The sequence below is a fragment of the Microtus oregoni genome, unplaced genomic scaffold (genome assembly GCF_018167655.1).
Source record: "Microtus oregoni isolate MIOR12 unplaced genomic scaffold, Mior012 000009F_ref0000495, whole genome shotgun sequence".
NCBI lineage: Eukaryota > Metazoa > Chordata > Mammalia > Rodentia > Cricetidae > Microtus > Microtus oregoni.
The window spans coordinates 36,162,489-36,175,058 of NW_024543068.1; the positions used below are offsets into that span (position 1 = coordinate 36,162,489).

General features: G+C 37.9%; 1 protein-coding gene across 2 annotated transcripts in view; it reads right to left on the reverse strand.

Annotated features, from left to right (window-relative positions):
- Positions 1-1,390: 1,390 nt before the first annotated feature.
- Positions 1,391-12,570, reverse strand: part of Mipol1 (mirror-image polydactyly 1) — a 254,896-nt gene continuing 243,716 nt past the window's right edge. For both annotated transcript variants that reach the window (XM_041658524.1, XM_041658525.1), the window contains one exon: positions 1,391-2,125. In XM_041658524.1, coding sequence (XP_041514458.1) covers positions 2,059-2,125 — 67 coding nt within the window. In that variant the 3' untranslated portion in view covers positions 1,391-2,058. The remainder of the gene's footprint in view (positions 2,126-12,570) is intronic.

Genomic DNA, 12,570 nt, shown 5'->3' on the forward strand with positions numbered 1-12,570 from the left:
AGTAACTGGTCTTTGAAGACTTGTTTAGCTTGTAAGAAGGGAGCTAGCTCTCATGGTACCACAGGAACAGACTTGGTCATGCTCGCAGCAGACCTGCAGACACACTGTGCAGAGTGCAGTTCTCAACAGTCGCGCTGCTTTCCAGCAAGTGGCAACGTGGCTTTCAGTGGTTACTCCTTCACACCAAACAGTACGGCTTGGAAGACCGTTGTTGGGCATTTTCGAGTGTGAGAAATCAAGACAGAAGTTGACTGGCCTGGTTTTAAATGTTTGGGGTACCTATACTGAAAAATAGTGGGTGTTGGAATTGTTCTATGAGTTTCATTGTGTAATACCTTGCCGTGTTTAAACTGTCCAGAAACTGGTTGCTCTGAGTGATGTCTGGAAGTTGTAAAAGATTTTATTTCAGCCTGTGTATTCTAAGACTTAATAGTAAATAACTTAAGGAAAGTGTCTATTTCTCAAGACCAGAAGCAGACAGCAATGGATGTTTTCTTTACTTACCTGCATCCCCTGGGTAACTTTCAAGATGCTGTGTCTTCACACAGAGCCCAAGGAAGCAACTAAAGCACTAGCTTCTGTGTCTAAGTAGTCACTGCTCTGTCAGAGGCTATGATGCTCTTCCATGGCAGAGACAGATGCAGTTAGCTTATTTATAATACCTGCTATCATTTATCTTCTAATTCTCACAGTTTAAAAACCACTAAGAACATGTAACATGAGTGAATTTCAAATTTGAATGCAGTGAGATGATTCTAGATTCATTTTACAGATTTAGTGAAAACGAAATTGTGGTTAGTATCCTGATTCTTATTTCATCTATGACAAATGGCCTTAAATATTCTGCAATGTTCAAAGATAAATAAAATGGATATTTCCCAATGCTATATGAAACAACAGTATAGCCTATTATTCTGAATATATTTATCCTGAAAATAGGTAATGATAAGTAATTTAGCTCACTCTTATAGATAAATTAGGAACTTGGAAAAGTTTTTGCCTATAAAATTTTCAATAACAATATTTTTTGGGTCATTTCATCCTATTCCAGGTATGGCCTTTCAGCTATCCAATCTGTAAAATTGGCAATATTCTCCATAAATATTCATAACATCTATGATGAGAAGTGGCTTCTATGCTTTCATTATTTTATGTCTTAAATTCAAAAGTGGATAACTTGAACCAAATTGCAATAATGCTTTTTTCCAAGTCCTCATATTTGGACACTATATTTTTGTGTATTTTATATTAGGTTTTCTTCCACCACACCAAAAATCATAATCTGAAAAATAGTAAGAATGCTAGCAGGTTTGATGTCTTCTTGCCTTTTAGGATAGGCATGCTGACTGGCATATGCTAAGACTCAACATTAAAAAAAATACCAATAATATGTATGTGTAAGCACACATTAATAACTTTTTAATTGAAAACAGCATATATTAAAAACAAAAATCATACCTTGGTGATTGTCATCTTAATGTACTATCAAAGCAAATAAAACACTTTATTCATGGCATCTATACTTAATATCACTCAATATTAAGAACAAAAGCTGCATACGTACATTGAAGGTAGGCTACATTCTCTCATGTCTGAGCTTCTCCATCAGTTAAGAAATATACTCTATACTGAAAATGCATTTGTTTGAAGTTTTGACCTAACACAGTGGATTAAGGCTTAGACAATATTGACTTTGCTGCACTTTGATTCAGAAAGGGCCATATGTGAGGGTACGATCCTGACCGACTTCACACATTTTTCTAGTACACCGGCAAAAAAGAATTACATTAAAGGCGCAAATATAAAATAGCTACAAAAGAAGCTGCAATGTTATAATTGGTAAAAGCCTGTAGTTAATATATTTGGATGAATAACTGAAGCCAGCAGCAAAGTGGTTAAACATTTGTGATTTGATCTTATCTCAGCTTGGAATGTGCTTGGAGTGTCCCACTTCTAACAACTGTTTGCTAAGTTAAGGCTTTCAGTGTTTGCACAGTGCTGAATGAAGCAGCCTGGCCACCAGATGTGATTGCTCGCCCCAGACTGGGTGTTTTTCAGTCAGATCACTGTCCTCAGGGCCCCGGTTCCAACCTTCTTCCTCAGGACATCCACCAGTCTTTCTAACCTAAGGAGAGGCAAGGGGAAGAGAAAGAAAAAAAAAAAAAGAAAGAGAAGTGTAATTATTATCGAGAATATTCTGGCTGCAAAGAACAGCATGTGTTTGTGACCTAGCCGTTCTGGTAGTCATGTTTAGAAACAAGCATTGGGGTGAGAGACACACAGACTGCCAAGAATTTGAGGTTAAACACAGCACAGCATGAATTTTAACGCAGATCCTTGGCTGGGTGAGTTACAGGTTACACAAAAGATAAGGAACACCCATCTGAATACACTTATCTTCTTGCATAAAATTTGTGAATGAATTATCTACTATGTAAAGACAACATGAGGATTTGTATTCAAGAGTCACAACATTAGAAAGGTTGAGAATCAGTGAAATAGACGAAGCAATACCAAAAACAGGGGTTGAAAGGGGATAAACCAAGACGAAGGCATCACATAAAATAAAACATTTGAAAAGAATCTGCGAAAGAAGTCAGAGAAGTAAAAGATGGATCAAGAAGACTTGCTGTCGGAGAACAGTGTGAGGACTTCAAGCAGGGAGTAATTAATGGGGCGAGGTGATGAGTTAAAGAAAGTTGAAGTAGTCCAGCATGGTGGTGGCGCAGGCCTTTAGACTCAGCTCTTGGGAGGCAGGGGCAGGTGAATCTCGATGAGTTCGAGGTAAGTCTGGTCGACATAGGAAGTTTTAGACCAGTCAATGCTGCTACATAGCAGGACCCTGTAGCCAAACAACAACACAAACAAAAACAACAACACATAAACACACACATACAAATGGGATTGAAGTGAAAGGTGAATATTTAGTTGACAGAGGGAATGTCAACCATTTTGGTACAGTTTTTAACGGTTGTCCAAGCAGGATGAAGCATAACCAGAATATTAAAAAAACTGAAAAGCAAAGACAGGCTGTTACATGAAAGCTCTGAAAGCTCACCCAGCAAAGGAAGAAGGGCTGTAGCCACTGGGGGATGACTCAAATAGAAGACGTGAATATATCTATGGATCATAGAAAAGGAGATCATGGAAAGATTAAAAAAAATTTAGGAAGAAAGACGATACTTTTGGAAATAAGATATCAAAGGATGATGTCACCGCAAGGTTTGTAGAATAATCTCTGGAAACAATGACTAGACAAGTTTTCCTAGGGGACTAACAGGAAAGAGTAAAGGTGGAGACAGCTGTGAACAATTTCATAGGTGTGGAGGAAGATAATTGTCAGAAATAATGGCAGCTAGATTCAGTTTTCCCCATGGAGTAGGAGATACTGATTACTGATGAAAACAGAAAGAAAATTCTGGAAATGAACAATGAGGGCTTAATAGAATAAGTGGGGGTGATGATTATGTCAGTGTAACAGGACTGTGGTGACAACCATCTCTATGAGGTTAGAGACTACAGTTTTGTAGAAGACATTGGCTGTTATACTAGTATAACTTTATTTCCCCGTCAGCTCTGCACATTGAGAGCGGAAGTGTGAAGGGGAGTTTTTGCCCAGTTTGAGCCTAACTGGAACACATGACTTTGGATAACACAGACTCATAATGTACATATTTATAAAGACATGGTCATAGAAAGACTATATATACATATGCTCACAAAAGGACACATACTAATGGGATATCAAAGGAGAAGTCAGAGTATTCACTTTTGAGAGGCCAGGGGAAATTTGGAAGTGAAAAAGGCAGAAGCGGAGGTATATGCAAAAGTGGGTTGAAAATCAAAGAGAATGAGGAAGAAACAAGAAGACAAAAAGTAGTAAAATTTATGGAGCTGAATACTAATGGCTTGGCCATGAAATTGGGAAAATAGCTGCCTCCTTACAACTTCCCTGCCTGTATCAAATCACCTGATTGATTTCCTAGATAAAGTATTGCCAAAATATTGGAGAATTCTCAAGTCTTGGCCATGTTTCACTTTTTCTAGTGTAAAAGTTGTCTTCAAAAGGCTTCATTTAAGTGAATAGATGGATCACATTATTGACTCTTCTCTGAATGTTAATTATCATGTCTCATGTTTTAAAAATACTCAGCCATATATAATCATACAGTTCAAACACTATAAAAAGAAACTGCAACTTCCATCTTCCTAGAACTGCACATTATTCCTATTTAACACAGTCATTTCCATAACTGGCTTAAATGGCTCCTATAGGCAAAGCATTTACCCATTAATACTCCAGCCAAGCCTCTATTCTGGACACATACCATTTCTGTGCACGAATATATATGTTTCCTGGAGTGGAACACTTTATAAGTTGAACTCACGATGAGACCTAGTATAGCCTCAGACTCTCAATCTTCCCGGCTACTGGGATTATAGGCACACTCATGGTGATGTGCAGCTACAGCGAGTACTTTTGTATGTTATTTACTGCTATATAATAACCTCAAAGTCATTGTCTTGGAACAAAAATTACTTTTAGCCCCAACGTCTCAGTGGGTGGGCGCATCCCTTGCGGTCCTGACTTCCTTGCTCATGTTCTCCCTCCTTCTGCTCCTCATTTGGACCTTGGGAACTCAGTCCGGTGCTCCAATGTGAGTCTCTGTTTCTATCTCCATCCGTCGCCAGATGGTGATATGCAAGATATTCATCAGTGTGGCTATAGGACAGGGCCATTTCAGGCTCCCTCTCATCAGCTGCCCAAGGAACTAGCAAGGGACATCTCCTTGGACACCTGGGAACCCCTCTAGAGTCAAGTCTCTTGCCAAGCCTAAAATGGCTCCCTTAATTAAGATATATACTTGCCAGCTCCCATATCCACTCCTCCTCCATCCCAACTGTTCCAACTGTCACATCTGAGCAACACACAAAGAACAAAGTCAATTACTCAAGGCGAAGACATGCTGTAAATATTTTAAGCAGTCAAAGCCTTGGAAGAATGCCATCAAGTGGCAGAACAGTCATTCAAAAGAACACAGGTTGGCAGGAAGGCAGTTAGGTGACGCTTTACCCCAAGACCTAAACCAAGGTGGGTCTTTTGGTGTGCGGAAGAAGGAAGCTAATGCTAAAACAATGATGCACAGATGCTACAAACCAGCTCTGTTTAATTCCAGATTTATTCAGAGATAAAGAGAGAAGATAGATGAGGAAGAGAATGAGGAAGAAGCATTCTCTTAAGAGATTGGAGTTACAAACAATGCTGCTATGAACATAGTAGAGCATACACTTTTGTTGTATGATAAGGCCTCTCTTGGGTATATTCCCAAGAGTGGTATTGCGGGGTCCAGGGGTAAGTTGATCCCGAATTTCCTGAGAAACCGCCATACTGCTTTCCATAGTGGTTGCACAAGTTTGCATTCCCACCAGCAATGGATGAGTGTACCCCTTTCTCCACAACCTTTCCAACAAAGGCTATCATTGGTGTTTTTGATTTTCGCCATTCTGACAGGTGTAAGATGGTATCTTAAAGTTGTCTTGATTTGCATTTCCCTGATCGCTAAGGAAGTTGAGCATGACCTTAAGTGTCTTTTGGCCATTTGAAGTTCTTCTGTTGAGAATTCTCTGTTCAGCTCAATGCCCCATTTTATAATTGGGTTGGTTAGCCTTTTACGGTCTAGTTTCTTGAGTTCTTTATATATTTTGGAGATCAGACCTTTGTCAGTTGCGTGGTTGGTGAAGATCTGAGACAGAAATCTTTAATAAATAAATAAATTAAAAAAAAAGAAAAGTATTAAAAAGATAAAAATTAAAAAAAAAGAGATTGGAGTTAAAAAAAAAAAACAAACAGGTAAGCATAAGACATTAGGAGAAGCAAACCAGCAACCATTTAAACTAATCACTAACATTTTTGCATTTCTAACTACTGAAACAAGATATGCCACTGTTGCTGTTTAAAGGGGGTGCTGATATGTTCCCTTTTCTCTTTCCTTATCCTAGCTTTTGTGTTTTGCTCCTGCATTCTAGCTTCTGGGTTGACCCATATAGACATCTGCGTACGTTACAACTGACAGCAAAAAGAAAACCTTTAATTCTTTTTTTTTTTTTTTTTTGTTTTTTGTTTTTTTTTGTTTTTTTTTAAATAATTTTTTTTTTATTAAGAAAAGAAGAAAAAAAAACATAAACAAAAAACAAGTTTCCACCTCCTCCCAGCCTCCCATTTCCCTCCCCCTCCTCCCACCCTTCTCCCCCTCCTCCCACCCTTCTACCCCTCCCCCCACTCCTCTCCCCCTCCCTCTCCAGTCCACAGAGCAGTCCAGGTTCCCTGCCCTGTGGTAAGTCCTAGAAACAACCTAGATGCCCTTCAATGGAAGAATGGATGAAGAAAGTATGGAATATATACACGCTAGAGTACTACGCTGCGGTAAAAAACAATGACTTCTCGAATTTTGCAGGCAAATGGATGGAAATAGAAAACACTATCCTGAGTGAGGTGTCCCAGACCCAAAAAGATGAACATGGGATGTACTCGCTCATAATTGGTTTCTAGCCATAAATTAGCGCCACGGAGTCTACAATAGGTGAACCTAAAGAAGCTAAGTAAGAAGGTGAACCCAAGGAAAAACATATAGTTATCCTCTTGGCTAAGGGAAGTAGACCCAATTGCCGGGGAGAAAATTAGGATCTTGGGGGTGGGGTGGGATGGGGGTAAACCTTTAATTCTTTTTAAAATACATGTGCAGGTGTATTAGTGTGTGTGTATGTGTGTGTGTTTGCCTGTGTGTGGGCATGTGTGTGCACATACATGTGGAGGATAGAGGGTGCTATCTAGCAAAGGCTTCCTCAATCGCTGTATACATTGAGCCAAGGTCTCTCTCTGGAACACAGAGCTCCCAGAGTCTGGTAGTCTAACTAGTCAGCCACTTTGCCATTTCTGTGGGCACAAGGATATGAACTCTGATCCTTACACTCTTGTGTGGCAAGCCCTTTACCCACTGAGATGTTTCTCTAGCTGAAAAGCTTTTTTGGTCTGAAATGGACTATTTGTTGGTTACCTGTGTTTTAATTTTTTAAAACAACCCACAGCTTCATTATATTCAAAACATTTTAGTTAAAAATGGTGATTATTTCATTCCATGCGGAACTGACCCTTCAAGAGAAGCATACAGTAAATAGAATGAAGAAAAAGCTTATTCATTATAGTCTGAAATATTTACAGACACTGATCCTTTCTGGAAGTTTATAAGCCCATGTCACTAGACTGAAATATTCAGTTAAGTCCTAAACTTTTTATATGGAGGGATCCATTTTTCTAAAACATTGAAATTTAGTTAAGCAGAACAGCCATAACAAGGTAGATTGTTCTGAAATGTCAAGGTGCACACTTGATACAGCATACACCTTTTCACTAGGACTGTTGTCATCCACATAACGAGAAAATGTTACAAAGGTCCATACTGTGTGTGCTGAAAACAGATCAACTTTACAGTTTCATTTATCTCAAAATAGTGGGTATCCCAAGCACACACTACACATTTTGTGTGTGTGTGCGTGCACACGTGTGTGCTTTATAAAGAAGGAATTGTGGCAGCATATAAATCCCAGCATTTCTGAGTTTTCTTAGTTCATTTTCCTCCTGATTTCTGATTTTTATATGCCACTTGTAAATGTAATTTTCATTCTTTAATATCCATTCACTTCACTGCTAATACTTTTTGAGCACCATAGGTGACTTGAAATTAAATCACATACATCTTTCTTTTATGCATTAAAGCATCGGTATTAAGGATTAATGAGCTTTACTCTCAGTACCTTTATTCTTTGGCAGTTAGTGGCATCAGGGTGTATTAACTCTTTCAAGCTAAGACACTATTTACTAAACTTGGGGAGAATGAGGAACTTAACTGTGAAATATACTAATGCTCACATCAGTCAGTGGGAGATTGATTCAAATAGATGGTATTTTTTTCCTTTTGACTTCTTTGGGACTTAGATCACTGGTGCCAGTAACAATACATATGGATCTTTATATTCTAGAAACTTCCTACATATTGGCAAAAAGTATAACAAAGCCTCGTATATGTATAACCACTGTAATTTACAAAATGTTAGAGGGCATGTTTAAAAATTACTTTTAATTATGTGCATGTAAACGCAGTGCCTATGGAGACTGGAGGCAAAGGATTCCCTTGGGCCTGGACGTAGAGGTAGATATGGTGGTGAGTTCTCTGCCAAGGTGGTAACTCAAGACCTCCACATTAACTGTTTACATTCTTAACCTTTGAGCCATCTCTCCAGCCTCTGGAGGAAGAACACTTCATAAAAGCATTGCAAACTATTGCTATTATTCTTTTAGTTTTTTTAGACAGGGTCTCACTATTCATGCTAGTATTCAGAGTGTACACTTCCATACCTGGTAAAAAATATTCATTTGTGTTAACAAGAATAATTTTAAAGTAGGTAAAAAAGGATGCTTTCAACTTCCTTCCTGATAGAAATCCTTAGATATTTTCTAAGGATTTATACTTTAAAAATCTATACTTTATACTATACTTTATAAAGTATAACACACAAACACTGTAACTTAAAGCCAATACAGAATGTCTGCCTCTTCAGGTATGCATTTTGTTTCCTAAATGATGAAGAAATGTCTTGAGTGAGTCACCTAGACAGAATCAATGAACAGTGGCTATAAATATCTGCTAACAGCCCCACTTGTGCTCTATCCCTTTGAAGCAGAATAATTAGTAAATTTCCTGCTATTAGCTGTCTGTTTCTAAACTTTTAAATATTCACACTGCAGCCTGGCTCAGACAATTGCTCCCAATGTGAATGACATCAGCTAGGGGCTGATGTGCTGTTTGCCCAGCAGAGGAGTTACATATTACCTTTTGAAGAATGACACCTCACGTGCCAGCCTTGACATCTGGCCTGTCTTTGAATGGCTTGAGATGCAGCTCTCAAGCATAAGCTTTATGATTCAGAATAAGTTTGGCCATTCTGACTTTTGCACTAAACTCCATGGAGAGTGTAATTATGTGGGAAGTGGGGTTATATAATCTAAATTGCTATCATTCCAGACAAACTCTCATGGGTATTTCCATTATTCCCCGAGAAGAATCTGTTGAAGCCTTTCCCTTCTTTGGCTGTTCAGTATCTGGAAGCCAATTTTGATGAATTTTATATCTGCCACCTGGCAGTACTGTTCTCAAACTTAATATTTTTTCTCATAAGTTTATAAGTTAGGGTTACACAGAAAGAAAATGAAATTAGATCTTCGCACTGAACTAAAGACATTCTATTAATGGCACGGTGTTCTTCCTATCCTTTAGGGAGAGAATCTTAAAACTCTGATTTCTTTGCCCTGCACATCTTTTTGGTCACTAAGTCTCATTTCCTCTGCAGTGTTTCTAATATCAATCTCTCTCATTCTTGCTACTTCCAGTCCACGGCGGAGCATCATCTATCTTCTTATACTGGATTGCTACAATCACTTCTTAGCTGGTACTTTTACTTCTAACACCAACCTGTTTAGCTAATTTTCTAATAAAAGAATAGGCTGATGTTCCTCGATCCTATGATCACCTACAATTATAATTACACAGTCATTAAAGAAATGTACAATGGTTCTGACTCCAATCACAAGAAACTCAGTGCATTTGCATACTCTGAAAACGTGGGTATCCAGCCAAGTCTTGTCATTCCATAGGAATCTCTGGAGTTTTCTTAGGTTATGTTCAGACTTAGACCCAACTTTATTCATAGATCTGCTCTCCTCTGTATTAGCTTCTCTCCCTTCCTTTCTACTAATTCCCACTCCATCCACTCTATTAGGTACATCTGCTCTCCTTGAAGCCTTTATTCTCCTGTTATCTATACTGAAAACTCAAAAGGACACTTGGCACCAGCGTACCCTATGAAGTAATGAATGAATGAGGTGGAAGATACAGCATCAGTATCACATGTTGATAGATTCCAGATTCTCTTCAACTCACTGATTTCACTTGCAGGATCCTATGATATCTTCAAATATTTGGTACACCGTGTTCAATGTAGAAATATGTAGAAAAAATCTCGTAAGTATTGATGTCATAAACTGTAAGCAAAGGAAGTATGTGATACTTTTAACATAGCTCACCAAATTTAATCCAATGATGGCACGAGGCATGATTTGTGTGTATGTACACATGCATGCAGGTGTACCCATGAGTGCACTTGTGGAGGCCAAAGGTTGACACTGGTTGCTTTCCTCTATCACTATCTTGTTTTTTATTTTAAATTTTATTTCTTTATTTTTAAATTTTATATGTATTGGGCTGGAGAGATGGCTCAGTCAATAGAGGCTAGGATCAAAGACAAAAATTTTATGTGTATGGGTGTTTTCATGAGTGTATGTATGTGTGTATGTATGTACACCACTTGAGTGCTCAGTGCCTATGGAGTCAGAAGAGGGTACTGGATTCTCTGAAATAGGTTGTGAACTGCCATGTGCATGCTAGGACTGAACCCAGCTTCTTAACAGAGCAACAAGTGCTGTTAACCATGGTGCCATCTCTCTAGTCCCTGTATTTCTTTCTATGGGATCACTCACTGATCCCAGCAAGTCTCTGGGATCTCTCTGTCTCTGTCTTGCCCTACGACCTCGAGTTACAGAAGTTAGCCACCAGGTGGGTAGTGGGGACAGGAACTCAAGTGTGGATGCCTGCACAGTCAGCACTTCACTGAGTGCGTCATCGCCACAGCCCAGGACATGACTTTCAGTGAACTGTCTTTATGCTTGGCAATTACATAACAAAGCTAAAAGTCAACCCCAACTTTATTGTTCCTCTTGCACTGTTACATAGTTTTCACTAAAATAATGTATCTTTCCAAACTGTGATAAAAGTGTTTTAAAGTTCATGTAGCAAGAGGTAAGATGAACAAAACCCTTTCATATTCACTATTAATAAAATCCAGGGAGGAGAAAAAGTACGGCAAATATGTAAAAATGGAGTCATCTTATTCATGATTGTCCCCTTTCAGGCCAATGTTTCCAAATGAGTAGTATTTGCAATGCTATTTTCATTTATGGAAAGATTTAAATAATTCATATTTAACTGATCAGAAGAATTAAGAATGAATTTCCATGAAGCAAATTACTAACTCCATTCTAAGCACTCACCTTCGATCCAAAGATTTTAGGGCATCTCTTAGATGACATATTCTATATTTCTACCTTCATGAGTTTCTGGTCATGTATGTATATATGTCTAAGCTAGGCTTACTAACCAGCAAGATATATGCATATATACACATATATGCATTATTGCTATATATGTAGGTAGTAAATATATAGATAGTTTGAACATTTCCTCAGTACTTGTACCATATAATAAGTAAACCCAAAAACTTGTGAATACTAATGTACAAATATTATAGATTTTATAAGGTCATTTTATCATAGAAAGTATAATTTATTTCATAATCAGAACCAATATGAAAAATTGTCCATTTATTAAATAAAAATTCACTCTATTGTTCAGTTAAGTTGTATATACTGGTTAAAATACCATTTTCATAGATATGCCATTATATGTTAAGTCATAATTGGTTTATAAAGTTGTATGTATTATATAAAATATTTTATAAAACGGTCAAGCTGCTTAGTTCTTTTAAGTGTTTCTAAATTTAACACTTATTGCGTTAGTAATTTGAATGTTTTAATTTAAAAAAATTTAGTCTATCAATAAGACAATTAATGGGTGTGTGGAGGTATAGTTCAGTGGCAGAGTGCTTGTCCAGAGTCAAAAGGCACTGGATTTGATACTTGGCACTGAAAAAACAAAAGACCAAAGTCCAAACTAATGAAACCCCTTTACAAACAAGAAATTAAAACACCCCTTCCAAGTATTTACTATTTCTGTCAATCAAGATAAATACAAGCTATAATTACTAATACAGACAACAAGAGAGCAGCTCCTTTTCTCTCTTCCTATCCTTACTGAAGTCATCATAAGTCTGGGTTGTTACCTTCCTGACAGAGAATGAGGCTTCAAAGTCCCATTCAAAGTAACTCTGTCTACAAGACTTAAATCTTGTAGACATGTACTGTGTAGGTCTTACATTTTTTTTTTATTTCTAAAGAGACATTTAGCAGAAAAATAAATTGAGGGATATATGGTATAAAAATGGAAGAACGGATCACTATTATTGAAATAATAATTAAGGCCCCACAACATTCCTGACTGAGCGTTTACAACAATCAAAAACCTCTTTGCTCTGAGACAGACTGCCTTTTACAGCCAGGCTGCTCCTCAGGTACCACCCTGCACCTGACACACCCAACCAGCCAAACCTGGCATCGAAGGGCTCAGCTCTTTCGCTGTGTCTTGATCCTGTTTGTTTCATCCATTCGGGATATTTGCTTTGGGAGAGACAACACACAGCCGAAGAACTATGACTAAACAGCTTATTTGCTAAGAGAAACCAATCTGAATTGGCATTAAAGATGGAGAACAGTTATCTGATTGACTTCTAATTAATAAAAGTGATTGGGTAAAGAAGGAAGTACACATAGCTCATGTTTACAAA